The sequence below is a fragment of the Dermochelys coriacea genome, chromosome 15 (genome assembly GCF_009764565.3).
Source record: "Dermochelys coriacea isolate rDerCor1 chromosome 15, rDerCor1.pri.v4, whole genome shotgun sequence".
Lineage (NCBI taxonomy): Eukaryota > Metazoa > Chordata > Testudines > Dermochelyidae > Dermochelys > Dermochelys coriacea.
Genome location: NC_050082.1, coordinates 13,227,125 through 13,244,184, shown reverse-complemented (window position 1 = coordinate 13,244,184; position 17,060 = coordinate 13,227,125). Strand labels below are relative to the sequence as shown.

The window sequence follows — 17,060 nt, the reverse complement described above, 5'->3', positions numbered from 1 at the left end:
GGAAATCCGGTTGTTGAAACCAATAAGAGCATTAACAAGGGAAATGCTCACCCTCCCCCAGGCTGTCGGCGGGCTAATTATGCCAGCCTTAATAACAGCCTTTTGTCACCAAGGCTGCCTGAAAGTCTGCCCCAAAACACAAGGCAGTCGGAGCACCGTCAGCAAAGTCCTCTGGCTTGGGGGAGAGGGACAGCAGTCTCAAGGAAGGGCGCTGCTGAGGAGGTTTGGGCCCACAGAGTGGAAGCACCATGTTCATTACAGTGAGATATGGAGGTAAGTGGGGGAAGCTCAGACTTTGCCCTCTGGACCCAGCTTCTCCGAATCAGCTGGTTTCTCTGATCGTGAAACCTGACAGCATACTTTGTGATCCTCTTCCAGCCACCATTCAGTGGTCCTTATCCATTTGCCTTAAGTCAGTGGCCTGGTCAAGTGTATTGGGGAGACTGTGTTGTCTAGTGGCTAGGTAATAGATCAGGGAGTCAGGAGACCACTGACTCACCATGTGAGTTCCCTGTGACTCAGTTTCCCTATCTGGAAAACTATGTATTTCACCTCCTTTGTAAAGAACTTTGAGATTGAGGGATAAAAAAACTTAAAATCAGAGCTAAGCGTTATCTGGTATTATTTGCAGACAGACTTCAGACCATTAAAGGTGACTTTATTCCATCTTTCTAAGGGAGGATGGTCACTACAGATTTTTACTGTTCTGTGGTTTCAGGGCCATACAACGTAATGAAGCAATTTGACAAAAGACACCAGATGAAAACCAAGTTCCCGTGTTTTCCAGCTGCCCCTGCTCCACAGAGGGGTTTGTGCTTCTGTGTAGTGCAGCTCCTGCATCCTCAGCAAAGTGACTGTGCAGAAATGGCATCTCTCCTCCATGTGTCTGCAGAGTCATCTCTGATCACATCAGTGACAATAGCTTTTATATTCATTTGTTCTCCTGAGCACCTTAGCCATGTCCCCTTCCTGCCGAGTCTCACCCACTTGCTGGGTGACACTGGCAGCTTAGGGCCCCTGGCAAAACAGGGGCTGGGGGCAGCTTGTATCACTGCAGACCAACTCCCAGCTCACTTGCTCCAAGTGGACTTGCTGTGACCCAGGGCCCACGGCCTGGGCACCAGCAGCAGAGTGAAGATAGCCCACTGACTGACGGGCTGTTTAGCTGCAGAAATGGCTCCCCTGAGAACATGATAGTTTGTTGATTTGCTTTGTAGAGTGCAACCTTTTGAGTGCTCTTAAAATGAAGGGTTGACAGCTCAGGCGAGGCCCAGCAATAGCGTGAGCGGGCACCGTGCAGGCCTTACCCAAACTCAGCTAATGGCCCTCAGTCACAACCTACAAAATCTGCTATTCAAGCTCTGAACCCTCCAACATCTCTTCTAAAGCACTGCAGTCCTGACCTGCAGCTCCCCCTGCAAGCCTACCTCTGGACCCCTGTCCCCAGACTGTTACTGCACCTCCATACTGACCTGCACCATCCTTTGCTGTTCATGTCCTGGGCCTCTCCAATCTCGCTCAATTAACAAGTTTTTGAGGCAAATATCTACTGGTGACTAAGCTGAGACTCCCAAACTTAAGTCACATGTGACATTCATGGGTTTGCAGAGGGGAAAGTGAAGGGCCCGATCACACCCTAAGTTCCCTATTTCTTCTATTTTATGAGACCAAGTTTAAAAAACCAAACTGAACCCACAGGCATCTTATGAAGCAGTGAGACATATTCCTAAACCACCAGAATACTCTGGATGCCTCCTGGTCTGGTTTGATTGTGTTCTAAGGACCAGGGAAGGAGGAGCACAGGTCTGTAGCACCCCAGGTCTGGCTATGACACATCCCCTTCTGCAGTAAAACTTACCCTCCCTTTTCTGTCTGCCACATTCACTGACATGAGCAGATAACGTCTGTGTTGTCACTGCACTTGAACCACCCACTGTGGCTCATTGGGTTATGCAGCTCCTAAACTTGGGGAAAATCTGTCTCCTCCTGTGCTGATTCCCTTTCCCTGCTTCACAGCTGACTGCCAAGAGATTGTGAACGTGCACTGCCGGGTCCTGACCCTCACCGCGCACCTGAAGAAGAAATGCCAATGCCGCCCAGAAGGTGCGCATGTCTCCATCCCCCTCTTAATGGGAGTGAAGGCCACCTGCTTGGGGGACAGACATAGATGCTCTTAGAGTATCAGACATGATGAGGGAACTGGTGGAAAGGTGAAAAATAGGTCAAACTGGGATTAAGGGGGTGAGACTGAATCGCAAAAAGGATGGGGGTAGAGCAGATGGCGTATTTCTCTCTGTCTTGTCTCATAAAGGGTCATAAAGTTTGTGATCAGTGTAACACACTAAAAATAATACACTGGAAAATACATTCACAGACCCCCATGGGATCCCAAATCCTTTACTAAGCAACAGGCAAACTGCAATGGTTTGCTGGGTGTTTCAGTGACCTAAAAATATTGATGTTACAAAGCATGGGGGCATAACCACTGTGTACCAGAGCAGGCAAGTGAATTTCATGTCTCTGTAACCAGGGTCTCCATAACCTCACTTGTCAGGGTGGTCTCTCACTGGCTTTGCCAAATGAGAGTAGCTCCACACCTGTCATGGACAGTGCAGATGAAGCTGAGAGCTGCACTGGACACTCAGGAAAGTTAATCCACTCAGGAAAATTAATCCTAATGAACAAAAACTGTGAATTTAAACTGGATTAGTTAAACTGCATTAGATGGTTGTGTGGACACTCTTATTCAGAGTTAAAGTGACCTTAATTTGGTTTAATTTAAGTCACTTTTCTGAGTGACCCTGTGTAGGTAAGCCAACTCTAACTCTGTATGAATTGTAGAGCTGGGGGTACATAGGAACTTCTTAATCCAATCTCTCTCTCCAGATTGCATTGATCTTCTAGATGAATTGGGGACCCTGATAAACCTGAGCGAAGTGGAAAATCCTGCATCTGAGCTGGCCAGTAAATACTTACAGGAGAGGCAGCGCTACATCCTCATCAGAGTCATTCGTAAGTTATTTGCCAAGACTGCAGGCTGAGAATGCTGCCGTGCTCCCTCCAGAGCAACGTACCCCATTATAGGAAAGGATCCCCACTCCTTCCTTCTATGGGATTTCATTTGTTCTACACAAAGATACATGAGCAAAGTTAGTGGGATATTCATCCCACTATGTAGAAATGAAGAGAGCAAAGGTACAAGCAAACAAAGGAAGTGTTCATTGCAAATGAACACCGCAAAATCGTGTATGGGTGTAGGTAGGTGGATAGATAGAAACCATGCAGCAATTGTATCATGACAAACTCCCAACACCATGTGTCATGCTAGTGTGAAACAATTACTTCTTCTTGAAGTGACTTAGCAGAACTACACAAGCTAAAGCAGGTCTTATGGCCCAGTACATTTTTTCAGGATATGAAATGAAGGAGCATGGTTCTGCTAATTCTGTTGGCAGGAGGAGAAGGCTCAGAATCAACCTACTACGAATCCCTACTGGAGAACCTGGGAAAACACCACCCTGAGCTGGCAGGTGAGAGCTGGGTCCCACTGCATCAAATCCCCATAGGGAGACCAGTGATATAGATGTATAACATCAGACATTGTCAGTCAAATCCCTGCCATATGCACCATCATTAGCCCCTACATTTCATAGTCCCTTTTGCAGAATTTGGCCTGAGGTTAGTTTGAGACTTTTTCCAGAACTGAATTGGCCAAAAGTTGTTGCTCTGGCTAAAGGAACAAAAGATCCCAGGAACAGGGGTGAAAAAAAGGAAAAAAACTAATAAAGCCAAAATGTGTATGTTTAGCTTAAGCCAGGAAGTATTTCCCATCCTTACTACCCATGCAGCTTTCCATCTTCAGTGTTTTGCAAACATTGTCTTACTAATCCTCATAACATCCAGGGGTGGTGGGTAAGTTACCAACCCCATTTCGTGCATGGAACAGAGGCAGAGGGATGAAGTGTTTTACATTAGGATAAAGAGGGACAGATGGTGAGAGCAGGGATTAGAAAGCATAGGAGTTCCTTGTCTCCTAATCCTGGGCTCAGGCCACTAGACTCTATCACTCTTTCTATTGCCATATTAAAAAAGGAAGGAATCAGTTAGCTGGCAGAATCCCTGGTTTAGTAGACAGGAGCCTAGCAAGAAACTAACAGCTGGTTTCTGGGTTTGCTTCCCAGAGCGGCTGCAGAAGTTATCAGCACATCCTCAGCTGAAGGACAACATGAGGAGGAGTTCCATGCAGAGAAAGTTTCGCCCATTTAAGGAACCACCCCAAGTTTCCCCAGCAAAATTCAGAAGCACACAGCAGAGTAAGAAAGGCTCTGTTCCCTCCAGCAGGCCCACCTAGATAGGGTATCATTCCTTGCGGGAACAAGGCCTCCAGCTGTTTGGAAGCATCTTTGAGGGACCCTTCACAGGGTGAAAGACAGCCAGCCAGGTGGAGTCAAACTGTAGGGCAGGATGCAAGAAGCCACTGCTTTACAAGCAGCACACTGCATCCTTATCACAGCCAGACTGAGCCATAATCAGAGACCCCCGTAGAACCTTTTTAAATGGAAGGCTAGCTAGGCTTATGCCACCCTCTGAAACAGAGTTTAGACCTGTCAGGGATAACAGACTAAAATGTAGCACAGACTTCCTTTTGGTACTATAAACTCTGACACACAGCAAGCAGGTCTCTTCTGCGAGAAGGTGCCACATCTCTAGTCACAACCCAACACAAGTTTCAGAGTAGCAGCCGTGTTAGTCTGTATTCGCAAAAAGAAAAGGAGTACTTGTGGCACCTTAGAGACTAACAAATTTATTAGAGCATAAGCTTTCGTGAGCTACAGCTCACTTCATCGGATGCATTTGGTGGAAAAAACAGAGGAGAGATTTATATACACACACACAGAGAACATGAAACAATGGGTTTATCATACACACTGTAAGGAGAGTGATCACTTAAGATAAGCCATCACCAACAGCAGGGGGGGAAAAGGAGGAAAACCTTTCATGGTGACAAGCAGGTAGGCTAATTCCAGCAGTTAACAAGAATATCAGAGGAACAGTGGGGGGTGGGGTGGGAGGAAGAAATACCATGGGGAAATAGTTTTACTTTGTGTAATGACTCATCCATTCCCAGCCACAGTTAGTTCCAAATGAAGCGTACAATGGTAACACCTGACAACTCCTACTAGAAATAGGGGAACTTTGTGATGTGTCAGTGTTCTCAAGCCTACTTGCTGTAAGCCATTTCTCCATATTGTAAACTCCCCTCCCCTCTACAGGCTAAGGGCAACTGGTACATGTATACTAAAAAAAGTAATCTATTGACATTAGTGAGAGGCAAATGAGTATTACTTTATTCCTGTTACCACCATACTAGATACAGGAGAGCAAAGTGGATTGTATTCTGTCTGCTTCATCAAAAGCAGTATTTGCATTCCAATGGGAGTGCTGATCACGCATAATCCAGAAAAGACTCAGCTTGACTTTCACTTGCAGGTTGAGGTTGTAGGGCTGGCCATCAAAGAGAAAAATATAGTCTTGGAAACTGAGCAAGTCTGATATGGAATCCTTGCAAGGCACCCAGCCAGGAATCCCCTGGTGCTTCTTTCACAGTAACTGCTCTGTAAGTGGCCTTTCTGAAAGCACAGTTTCAACATCTCCTGCCCCCATCAGGAACAACTTCACCTTGTAGTCAGGGGTTTTTTTTTGTTTTTGTTTTTTTTGTACACACTGATTAGGGAGAGTGCCTCCTGGAGGAATATTTTTTATGAACCAGACTAGAATGTAATTAATAAAATACTAAATATATAGAATAAAACAATGGTTTAAAGGATTGTGGGAAATGCAGTTTTGTTCAGCAGGGAACTAGTTTCTTTCACGCATGTACTAGCAAATGTGCAAACCCTGATCCAATTTTGATCTCATTTTCAGTATGTATGTTTGAAGTAGCTTTGACTCATTAGTTATTCCAGATTTATATTGGTGTTCCCAAGATCAGAATCTCACTCTTTATTCACAAAGCAGCAAGACTTTAAAGTGTCCTTTGCGCCTAGATTTTCCTTGGCAGTCTCTCCTGGGACACAACACACGGCAGTCTGACTGCAAGCCACACATAGTTCAGGGGACACTAACCATTGCCAAAAGTTAAGGTCAGGAAGTTTTGGTGGGGGAAGAGGCCTTCATTGCAAGACTGGGGTATATCCACTTTTTTTTTATTTTAAGAGGAGAAATACTCTTTCCTGTTTAGCAGAACTGGAAAGTTGTAACAGAACTGCACCAGCATAGACTGTTTCCAACCACTTTCATTCCTTGTATGGATTTGTGATTCAGACAATACTGTCCAGCGTTCAACAGCAGCTAGAGAGCAATGACAACTAAAATAACCAAGAGAGTTAAGAGATTTTATTCATCTGCAAAGAAAATCCCAATATTAGTATGCAAAGCATTCTTTTCCTGGTCACAGGGCAGCTACATTCCTTCCAGCTGAAGCCTGATGACTTAACAGTGTCAGTTTCGACTGTGGCAAGGTAACCCAAGTTGCTTCATAGCCAATAAAACTGAAAGTGTTGGCTTTTTGCAGAGCCAAATCTGTGTGGAGTGTCGAATGCATTTCGGTTACTGACTAGCTGTACCTGATTGTTAGAGGAGGCTTTGCAGCTCCTAGTGCAATGTTAAAGCTGCATGTAGCACCAGTGAATTTAACCTGATGCTAATCACCTTCAGCATATTACTCAGTCCACTAAACCAGCCCCAAAACAAGATCAGCCAGCAGTGTTCTTAGTCATACAACTGACCAGGTCACATTTTTCTTTCCACACCTCTGTCCATCATGTCCATGAGTGGAGAGGATATTGAGATTTACAAGAATCCCAGTCAATGAAGCACTTGCAGGGCAGTGCTCTTAGAGATTATCTCTGCTCTGGCCTTCTGAGCAGACAAAAATAGTACAGCAGCAGTCGTATACATGTCCTGTGAGAGGAAATCCAGCCCTGGCCTTGTTTGGTTTGGTTTTGCTGAGTCATCCAGCTACATGGATTTTAATGATTCTGCTCCCCTTGTTTTGGGAAGAAAACATTCAGAGATTAGAATGACATCCTACAGTTTAATCTACAATAAGAAACAACAAACTATTAATAGATTAAAATAAACCATCTCCTTTTATTACATATTTCACTGTAGCAAATCAAATGAGATTTGGAATCTAAAAGCCCCATCAAATTCCAACTATCGTTCTTTCCTGGCAATTCAAGAAGCGTGTTAGCTCTAAGTGGTTCTTTCTGCTGGTCAGACTATCGTTCCCTTCAACTGGTTACTTTGGTCACTAGCTGTCCCTTCCAGTCTCTTCCATTCTTGTCTGTACTCCAGGCTCTTGTTTCCCAGTGTTAGCGCTGAATTTCTTCACAAGAGGGAGGAGACACCTACAATAGGAGAGAATGGAGAAGCTCAAGTTCAACATTAGGCAGAAGGGACCCTCATATGTCAAATGCCTGAGTGAGACGAACTCCCCATGATTAACCAGAACGTGCAAACAGGAGTACCAGTTCAACCAAGCACACAAGGGGGTTTTGTCTACTCATCACTTCATTTATTTAGTATGTTGCTCCAGAAGAAGGAAACCCTTCTCCTCTGGCAAATGAAGAAAGAGAACTGGCTGGCAGTGTTCTGGGAAAGGAGTAGGCTCCCCAAAGGAGCACCCAACCCCTAAAAAAGGGACCACCATTTTCATTCTGCTAAGACATGGACCAAAGGTGTCCCTCTTCCCCTTTCCATGATTCCTGAGCATCTTTATGGAGAGGACTACACTACTGAAATGGCAGAGACATGAGACTTTGAAGCCACTTCAAAAAGAAGGACAGCAACTTCTTCCACATTTAGGGAAGAATGTTTCCTTAGGAGGAACAAGCTGCTGTTTGAAAGCTCAGAGCCCTGCCAGACTAAGCCACACTACTCTTTCAAACATTAGCTCGTCAGGTCCAGATTTGACAGCTTCCCATGTCTGCACCCTGCAGTAAAACCAAGCAAAAAAACCTCACCATTATTATATTTGCACTGCTTCAGTGCCTCGTTGAAACCTTCACACAAGGTCAAGTCACTCTGATTGGTAGCACAGTCCAAGAACTGCTTCATCTCATAGTGGCAAGGTCCATACTGTGGCTGGTGGTATGCAGGCTGCCTGGGCTCCTACAGACACCCCAAGAAGAAGAAAAACATCCCAGTTTAGGGAGGCAAACTCTGTATTCGTCTTCTTCTGTCCCAATGATCTATCCTGTCTAGATTTCCCTGTTTACCCACCAGTCAGGGCAAATGTGTGACTAAGCTGAGCTCATGTCCCATCATCTTGCATGGTTTTCAAAATTACAGTCCTAAATTCTCAGTGCATAATCAAATAGCCAGAAGGGAGGGCCATAACTGAGAAATAAAAACCTTTCCTAGACACCGATATTCTCACATGAGAAAAATGAGCAGTCCAAATGAAAGGTTAGAATAGCATTTTCCCCCATGCAGAGCAGTAATGGAAGCTTCCTTTATGCTGTTCAAGTTGTTCGGATGTATACACATAGGAGGAGGATTATGTTGTGATAATTCAGCCTACAAATTTGCCCTAATTGTGAGCTCAGCTGTGAGAAGTGAGTGAAACTTCATCACGTCACAACAAATGTTGACTGGAAAAGGTGCAAAATTGGGTGACCAGATATCCCCATTTTATAGGGATCATCCCAATTTTTGGGTCTTTTTCCTATATAGGCTTCTTATATTACTCCCCACCCACTGTCCCGATTTTTCACATTTGCTGTCCGTCACCCTATGCAACAAGGACAGACTGAACTAGTCCAAATAAAAAAAGGCCTACAACTATAATTCAAGGACTGTGTTAAGATCATGCCTAGTACCAAGAAAAATGCACCAAAACTGGTGTCAGATATTAGGCCTAACTGGTTGACAAAATAACTTGGGGATGGGCTATTCAACCCATTACTCCCTTTCAGGGTCCTCAAAGAAAGATACTTTGGGGAGGAAAAATTAGCTACTGGAGTGAGCTTCACCATCAGGGCTGCTACCCCTACCATCTCTTGAGACTCCAGGCCTCATCATCCTGATACAGAGAGATGTCCTGACCAGACCAGGCCAGAGAGTGGGACCCAGATGACATCACCTCTGGTTGAATCCCAAACATCTGCGATAGGAGACTTGGCCTCGGCACCACCACCACTTGGTACTCTTTTCCTTCCCTACCTTATCTCTTTTTTCCCTTCTGTCTAATAAGCATCTGGCTCATCTGGCCAGGACTGCATATTTTGCAACAATGCTATAAGCCAGTAACCAGAAAGAGGCAGTTAAAAGTAATACCCCAAGCAGCCTCATGCCCGTACAAGTTTGCCAGGTCTCAGAGTGCTGATAGAACCACGTGCTGTGCCTGTATTTTTCCAGCATCAAGGTTGCAAATGAGAGTCTAGAGGAGAGACAAAAGCTCTATTGTCTATCTTTGCTGTTCTTCTCTCCCTCTCGTGTACATCTCGTTTTGTCTCAAAGAAAGCAGGATTAGACTTAAACAGCAGCAACACCTCTAACCCACCTCAACAAACATTCTCTTCTCCCCAAAAAGGACAGTTACCTTTGATACAATCAAAGACTGTCAGACAAGACGGGAGGGGAGTTCCTTCTAAAAACTCTCTCCAGCTAAAGGGAAAAAGAAGGCCTTAAAACTTTACATTTCAAATGCTGTAACGGTCTTTTGTTCTTTTCTGTATCTTTTAATAAAAAGTTAAAGGATTTTTAATGGTGCATTTGCCATGGTACTAAGCAGGCTGAGGTCTCTGTATGCCAAACCCCAGACCTTGTTTAAAACTGTTTACAGTTGGGCAGTGACTGAGTTAGATTAACACCTTGGACTCTTTGGGCCCATACATTCCATGTAAATTACTAGAACAGTGACCAACGTTCAGCCAAACAATCTACAGCTTAAAACGCCAACCACATTTTATGTTGAGTTCCAGTGGGTTCCTGTGCTAATACTTTGTTCCTTCAGGACAGATGGAATTTGGAGGCTTCTGGACTTGAACCGGCTATGTAGACTGCATGACTAGACACCAGGAACTCTTATCTGTTTTCCCAGTGGCTAGGACAATTGAACCACAATCCCCATTTGCAATACTCAGGTTCTACCACAACAGAAATACAGACCGCCTTATGTCCCATTTAAAGACACTCTAGAGAGGGCAGTGATGAGAAGCAGGGAGGCAGAATGATGGGGAAGGCAACATCTCCATCAGTCTGTACTGGGGGCCTTTTAGGAAGCAGCTCCACATCCAACAAGTAACGTTGACTATAAGAGTCCAGACCTTTTCAGAAAAAGCCTTTTTAAAGGAGATTCCAGGGTTTCTTGTACGGGCCACAGCCTGCCTTCCCAGCACCTAGAGATCTAGCCAAGCCTCGGGGCAGGCTCAGTTTTATGTAACAGTCACGCCACAGGTTTCACTTTGCTAATAATTTCTACTTTTAGATGCGCCACATCTCTCCAAGGGGACAGGTGGATCCCAACACTGCTTTTGGGCAGAAAGGAAACAAGACCTGCTGCTCTGCATCTCCACATGCTCTTTATGGACCTCATTAATCTCCAACAGCCTGGTAAAACTGGTCAGGATTAGTCTCACTTTACACAGAGAAAGTGAGGCAGAGCAATTCAGCAACTCCAGTGCCAAAGAGTAACCATTCTCAGGGGCAGGATTAGAACTAGCGAGTTCCTGCCTTCCAGTCCCAAGTTTAGACTCAGGACCAGTTCAAACAAATGGGGGCCCAGAAAAGTCATCTAATTGCCCCTCCTTTTAAGCAGCAAGGCCCAAGGCTAGTATGCTCTGCCCCAACTGGCTAGAAGGTTAATCTCACAAGTACAGGGCTGGAGACCAAAGAACAAGTCTGGCACTTTGGGAGTTTGGAATGACAGTTTATGTAAAAGGGGGTGGAAGTTTCCTATTAAACATGAAAAAAGGGGGGACATGTTTTGTGCCCCAATCAGGACCAGCGTCAGCTTCTCCAGCTGAGAGAGAAAAAGGCAGGTTAATGTCAATTATTTATTTTGTGATTTATTTATTATACAATGATTTATTTTAATCAAACTCCTAAAGCCAAGGCAGGCTTTCAGAAATTAAGTTCAGCTAGTTTCAAAATATCTATACCCACTGATTTTTAATAGAGAAAAACGACAGTTTTTACTTTGTAATAAAGGCATCTTATTAAGTTTAAAGCCAAACTGACCGTTAAAGTTCAATAAATCAACGTTCCACATCCAGAGAGATAATACACACGTGGCTATCTTCTCTACAGACTAGCATCACGTTCTGTTCTCTTGTCTCCACTTAAATCACAGGTTTAGCCTGACCAAACTAGTTCTAAGCACGAACATGCCGCTACACACAAGGCACCTCAGAGGTTCCTTAGTAATAGTGGGGCTTAAAGTGGATATAGTTTGTGTTATCTTGGAGCGTATGTAGGTCCTCTAGGACACCAGATAACCAGCCCTGCTTCCTGGACTCAGTGAACCTCTCAAGAATAGTTTCTTGGTGAAACCATGGAGCTGCATTACCTGGATAGTGCTGGCTGGTTTCGCTGGCTCAGTGCTGCTACCGCCACTGAATGCCCCAGTAAGAGCACTGCCAACCACATGGCCCACCGCAGATCCAACGGCAACCCCAGCAGCAGTGGTAGCCATCTGGGCCATCAGGCCAGGCTGCTGGGGCTGACCTGGGGCTGCAACAGCTGAAGGTGGAGGATGACCATGAGCTGGGGCTGCACTGCTGAGTACAAGGGAAATGAACAAGGAGAGGAGAAAGAAAGATTTTAGTGAAATTTGTAAAGGAAGGAGCTTACACTAGATAACTGCCATAGGAATCACATACCCCCAGCTTGCCTGCTTGTGGTCCCACCCAGGTATATTCCAAGGGCAGGAAAGAGGGAGAATACAATGTGTGGTACTTTTCTGAGACAGATTTGCAGCAAGTGAAAGAAAAAGGACACCAGGCAACTGCTCAGTTTTCACAGAAGTCAGCTCAATAGCTTTGTGTTTACAAATCTGGCACTGCCACCCCAGAAACAGGTTTTATTTACTTCCTCCCACACGTCTGTGCGCACAAACTCAGGAATTCACTCCCCCTTCTAAACATACACCTACTTCCAGTCAAATATGTCAAGATGACACCACCATGGCCAACGTCACCTTGAGATGCCCATCCCTCTCAGCCAGCCAAGGACACTGGCATTGTACTTTCACAACTGGTCAGTAACCAGTTGCAGAGCAGGGTCAGGATCCCAGAGGACGAGGCTGGTCTTTCCAGCAAGAGGAGGAAGTACAGCGTTTCCAGTTGGTGGGATCGTGGGGAGGAGCAGGTGAACAGACAGACCAAAGGTGACCCACAAAACCCCTGCCCCCCACTGAGGAGTCCCTCCAGGTGAAGCCCTCCTTGGGTGACCACCAGGGCAAGGGACAGCCCAGGCTGGAAACCAAGGCACCGCTAGCCCACGACGGGGCAGGGATTGGCCCGTTACCAGTCTGGGGAGAGTCACCACTTCACCACGAAGGGGCCCCCAGAACGCGTGCGAAGGACTTGCGCGAAGCAGCCGTTTGACCCGCTGTTGCGCGGCGAGGCTCAGAGCGCCTCGCCCAGGCCCGGGTCTGGGTCTGGGTCTGGGTCGGGCCGCCAGAAGCTGGGCCGATACCCGCGGCCACCTCAACCCACCCGGTCACGCTGGACAGAGGCGCTGCGTAAGCACAGGGCACGCTAGGAGCCGGAGCCGGAGCCGGCCCCAGCCTCGGGGCGCCGGGCGAGGGCTGGCGCCAGCGCTCGCCGCGGCTCGCACCTTTCGCGGGGGGCAGATCACAGAGGAGCCCGGGGGCGGGGGCGGGGGCTGGGCTGCAACCCACGCGCGCTCCGGAGCGGGGCCGGGGACTCACGCGGACTCTCATTTTCCCGAGCAGCCTCTGGAGCTCGGGACCCTGCACCCGCCCCACCGCCCCCACCTGGCTGCAGCCGGCCGGGCCGCCGCGCTCCTGCTCGCCCGGGGCATCCTACGGCTGCCGCCTCCGTCCCGAGTCTCCTTGAGCGCGGGCGCCGGGCGGCCGGTTTAAAGGGCGACCGAGGGAACCCACGTGGCCAGGCTCCGCCGCTTGGCTACTACCGGGCATGCGCCCCGTGACGCGCGCCTGCTCAGTGACAGCGCGTGAAGCCTCTGCCCTCGTTAGGCCTGCCATCACTTTGCTCTCTGCGCATGCGCCCTCCTCCCGCCTGGCCCTAGGCCAGAAACTGGCTGTCCCAGAGCCACACATTTGACCTTCAGCTGCTTTTTAGAGAGTGCTGGAGGGAGCCAGGCAGGGACAGGCCCTGTGGTCAGTGCAGGATAATGCCCAATGGCCTAAGGCTCCAATGCCACTGGGAAGAGTCATTTCCACCAGATTGGTCTGTGTGTCCATGAGCTCTCAACCCTGCTGCTGCATAGCATCATCCTGGCCCACCTCCCTGGCTTTCTGGTTAATGGGGGGGGGGGATCCTGCAAAATCGTTTTTGAGGTAACTTGAGGTCATGAGTGGAAAAGGCTGAAAATGATTGGTCTGTCCTGTCCCTGCATTTCTAAAGCACCCACCATGGTATATATATGAAGAGACGTAGATGAGTGATACAGAGCGCTCCTTGGTGTATTTCTCGCATGGCCTGCGGCTGCATGGCTTGGGCCGTGAGCCCATCACACCCCAGCAATGAAGCAGAGTTGGTTCTAGTGGCTTCTTGGACAGGGCACCTCCAAGGGATGCCCAGTGATAGCGATTCTGCCTGAGGCACTCTTGCTTACTAAGAACTGAATTCTTGCCCTGGTGTTCTCGGAGGGAGTGATATGCTGTGCTATTGGAGGTGTCTGCTGCTTCCAGGACAGTCAGCCTGCTCCCTCTCCTGGCCAGGCAACATTGTTGGAAACTAGTTGTTTGTCTCTGCACACCACTTATCTCCAGGACATCATCTTTAGTATATCCATAGCATTCCCATTGTTGTTCCAAAAGACACTTAAATTACTGCAATGGCAATTAGTTTTCCCAGGGCTAACATTATCATAATGGCAAGTTGACATATTTTTGGTAGAATCTCCTGTACCTGCTCACTAAAAATAGATATCATTATCTCACCAGAATTCAGTCCGTTTAAAAAATGATTATCACTGTGTCCTTTTGTCATGAGACAAACAACCGGTGTGTCACATGGTTCAGTAACTAGCCATGTGCACACCAGAGGGTGCTATCTGACTTCTTTTAGGTGCACTACCATAAAATTCAGTATGGTGGGGTATGGAAGGAAGATATGCGCACGCACGCACCCACACACACACACACACATGCATGCACGCAGCTGAAGGTGCTCCTTTTACATAATCTCTTACAAAACATTGTTCAGCTGTCACAGGAAATCAGGCTTTTAATATTTGTCTATCAAGTATTTCTAAGGCATCTGTCACCTTAGTATCTAAATCAATGCACATTCAATGAGCATTTTACCCAAAACAAAGTTTATCACAGTTGTAGAAGTCGTATATTGATAGCGGTAGGTTTAAGTTGAGAGGTAGGGTGCTGGCCTGGGGCTTGGCATACCTGGTTCAGTTCCCTCTTCCGCTCCAGAATTTGTGTTTGATCCTGGGGAAGGCTCTCTGTACCTCAGTTCCTTGTTTGTAAATTGGGAATAATAGCACAGCCCTGCCTCACAGGGGCGCTGTGAGGATAGATATATCAGAGACTGAGCAGAGCACAGATACTGCAGTAATGGGGCAGGGTAAGTACCTAATCCCTGGTCTACACTACGGGGTTAGGTTGAATTTAACCGCGTTAGGTTGATTTTAAAATGACTGCATCCACATAACCAACCCTGTTCCATCGACCTAAAGGGCTCTTAAAATCAACTTCTGTACTCCTCCCCGACAAGGGGAGTAGCACTAAAATAGACCTTGCTGGGTCAAATTTGGGGTAGTGTGGACACAAATCAATGGTATTGGCCTCCGGGAGCTATCCCAGAGTGCTCCATGGTGACTGCTCTGGACAGCAGTCTGAACTCCGATGCACTAGCCAGGTACACAGGAAAAGCCCGGGGAACTTTTGAATTTCATTTCCTGTTTGGTCAGCATGGCAAACTCAGCAGCACAGGTGACCATGCAGTCCCCCCAGAATCGCAAATGAGTTCCAGCATGGACCAAAAGGGAGACACTGAATCTGATTGCTGTGTGTAGAGAAGCATCTGTGCAGGCCGAACTCCAATCAGAAAGAAGAAATGCAAATATATTTGCCAAAATCTCACAGGGCATGGTGGAGAGAGGCTACAACAGGGACACACAGCAGTGCCGTGTGAAAGTTAAGGTGCTCAGGCAAGCCTACCAAAAGACAAAGGAGGGAAACGGTCGCTCCAGGTCAGAGCCCCATACATGCCGCTTCTATAATCAGCTGCATGGCATTCTAGGGGGGGACCCTACAACTACCCCACCATTGTCTGTGGACACCTGCAAGGGGGTAGTCTCACGCACCAGGGAGGAGGATTTTGGGGATAAGGAAGAGGAGGAAGAGGAGAATGCGCAGAGGCAAGCGGTGAATCCGTTCTCCCCGGCAGCCAGGACCTTTTCATCACCCTGGAGCCAATACCCTCCCAAGGCAGGATCCCCGACCCTGAAGCTGGAGAAGGCACCTCTGGTGAGTGCATGTTTGTAACTAGAGTACAGGGTTTAAAAGCAAGCTTTTAAAAAAAACAAAAAATGTTTGATTTGCCCTGAAGAATTGGGATGCTCTCCTGGTGGTACTTTGAAAGCCTTTGCAGAAGGTTTCTGAGGAGGGCTGCCTTATTTCGTCCTCCACGGTAGGACACGTTACCACGCCAAGCCAGTAGCAAGTATTCTGGAATCATTGCAACACAAAGCATGGCAGCGAATGGTCCTGGGTTTTGTTCGCATTCAAGCAACATTCAGTCTATATCTTTCTGTGTTAGCCTCAGTAGAGTGATATCATTCATGGTCACCTGGTTGAAATAGGGGAATTTTTGTAAGGGAACAGTAAAAGGACCCCGTTCATGCTGGGTTGTTTGCGCTTGGCTAAAGGGATCATCCCAGAGAATAGCCACTCAGCAGGAGGGAGGGGTGAAGGGATCAACCGAGAGAACAGCCATGCGATGGAGATAGGTGTGTGCAGCACATCCACCCAAAAACCCCTCCTTTTAAATGTGAAACCCAACCTATTGCTTGCTCTGGGAAAGGAGGGTGCTGCAGTTTGAAAACATTCCCACATGTTAGGAAGGCGGAAGAAGCCAACCCCGTGTACCAAAAGGCTTATCATGGCTGCCTGGAAACCAAATTCTGTTGCCCAGCTGTGTGTGATGTGTCACCATACCAGCAGGCGCTCAATATAAAAGGAAAAATGCGACCTTGTACCTAAAGCACATGTGCTGTCTGCTGTGAATTGCTTGATTCACTGTGAAAGAGTCTCGTTAACGCACCAAGGAGGTCACAAGCTACTGAACTATGCCCCCTATTTGCTGGTGTGCCCTTTCTCACCTGAGAGCCCAGCCGACCATCCCACAACTCTCTGAAAATCAAACGGAAAGACACTGCCCCAGAACCAGGGATTTTTTCCATTGGCTGCTGAACCTTTTCAGTATGGCAGGAGCGGGGGAATGGAGAAGAGGCACTAAAAGCCAAAGCACCATAGGAAACCTCACCGTCTTCACCACCAAATTCCAGAGAGCTTGTTCACCAAGGCAGGAAAGTGGAGATCTTGTGAGCACAGCTGCAGGTTCATGACACTCTGCAAATAGACCCAGTTCAGACAGGCTGACTTTGTTCAGGAGTAAGAGCCCCAAACCATAACAGAGAGACGGGGAGGCACCACAGCCACCGGAGTCTGACTAGGGGAGTTTTGTACCTCTTTCCCTATTATTGTCTGGCAATTGCCATCCCTTTCCATCATCACATGCACCATTAAGAGAGGATCTTTGCAATGGACCTTTGTTGTTTCTTGCCCAGAAGCTACTGCAGGCTGCAGGGAGGTGGCTGAAGCAGCA

At 47.3% G+C, this 17,060-nt stretch overlaps 2 protein-coding genes across 3 annotated transcripts; one reads left to right on the top strand and one right to left on the bottom strand.

The window, feature by feature from the left end:
- The first annotated feature begins 20 nt into the window (after positions 1-20).
- On the top strand, positions 21-5,712 carry C15H22orf15 (chromosome 15 C22orf15 homolog). Its single transcript, XM_043498165.1, has 6 exons — positions 21-273; positions 2,017-2,103; positions 2,887-3,012; positions 3,456-3,530; positions 4,182-4,726; positions 5,129-5,712. The coding sequence occupies exons 1-5, from the start codon at positions 249-251 to the stop codon at positions 4,349-4,351; spliced, it is 483 nt and encodes a 160-aa protein (XP_043354100.1). The 5' UTR covers positions 21-248; the 3' UTR covers positions 4,352-4,726; positions 5,129-5,712.
- A 1,416-nt stretch (positions 5,713-7,128) lies between these two features.
- On the bottom strand, positions 7,129-13,195 carry CHCHD10 (coiled-coil-helix-coiled-coil-helix domain containing 10). 2 transcript variants are annotated; one of them, XM_038374042.2, is made up of 4 exons: positions 13,007-13,195; positions 11,576-11,783; positions 8,028-8,175; positions 7,129-7,412 (listed from the first exon to the last, which is right to left on the bottom strand). In XM_038374042.2, the coding sequence occupies exons 1-4, from the start codon at positions 13,051-13,053 to the stop codon at positions 7,393-7,395; spliced, it is 423 nt and encodes a 140-aa protein (XP_038229970.1). In that variant the 5' UTR covers positions 13,054-13,195; the 3' UTR covers positions 7,129-7,392. The 2 variants fall into 2 exon arrangements, with proteins under 2 accessions (XP_038229970.1, XP_038229969.1); XM_038374041.2 differs by having other exon boundaries at positions 11,576-11,786; positions 13,007-13,161.
- Positions 13,196-17,060: the final 3,865 nt, after the last annotated feature.

What these genes read in the sequence shown, in the direction of transcription:
- C15H22orf15 (XM_043498165.1), top strand. Translation starts at nt 249, where the DNA reads ATGTTCATTACAGTGAGATATGGAG. An exon ending in ATGCCAATGCCGCCCAGAAG is followed by an intron (nt 2,104 to 2,886) that starts GTGCGCATGTCT and finishes CTCTCTCTCCAG; the next exon opens with ATTGCATTGATCTTCTAGAT. An exon ending in ACACCACCCTGAGCTGGCAG is followed by an intron (nt 3,531 to 4,181) that starts GTGAGAGCTGGG and finishes TTTGCTTCCCAG; the next exon opens with AGCGGCTGCAGAAGTTATCA.
- CHCHD10 (XM_038374041.2), bottom strand. Translation starts at nt 13,053, where the DNA reads ATGCCCCGGGCGAGCAGGAGCGCGGCGGCCCGGCCGGCTGCAGCCAG. An exon ending in GCCCGGCCGGCTGCAGCCAG is followed by an intron (nt 11,787 to 13,006) that starts GTGGGGGCGGTG and finishes CCTTGTACTCAG; the next exon opens with CAGTGCAGCCCCAGCTCATG. An exon ending in GCAGTGCAAATATAATAATG is followed by an intron (nt 7,413 to 8,027) that starts GTGAGGTTTTTT and finishes CTCCTATTGTAG; the next exon opens with GTGTCTCCTCCCTCTTGTGA.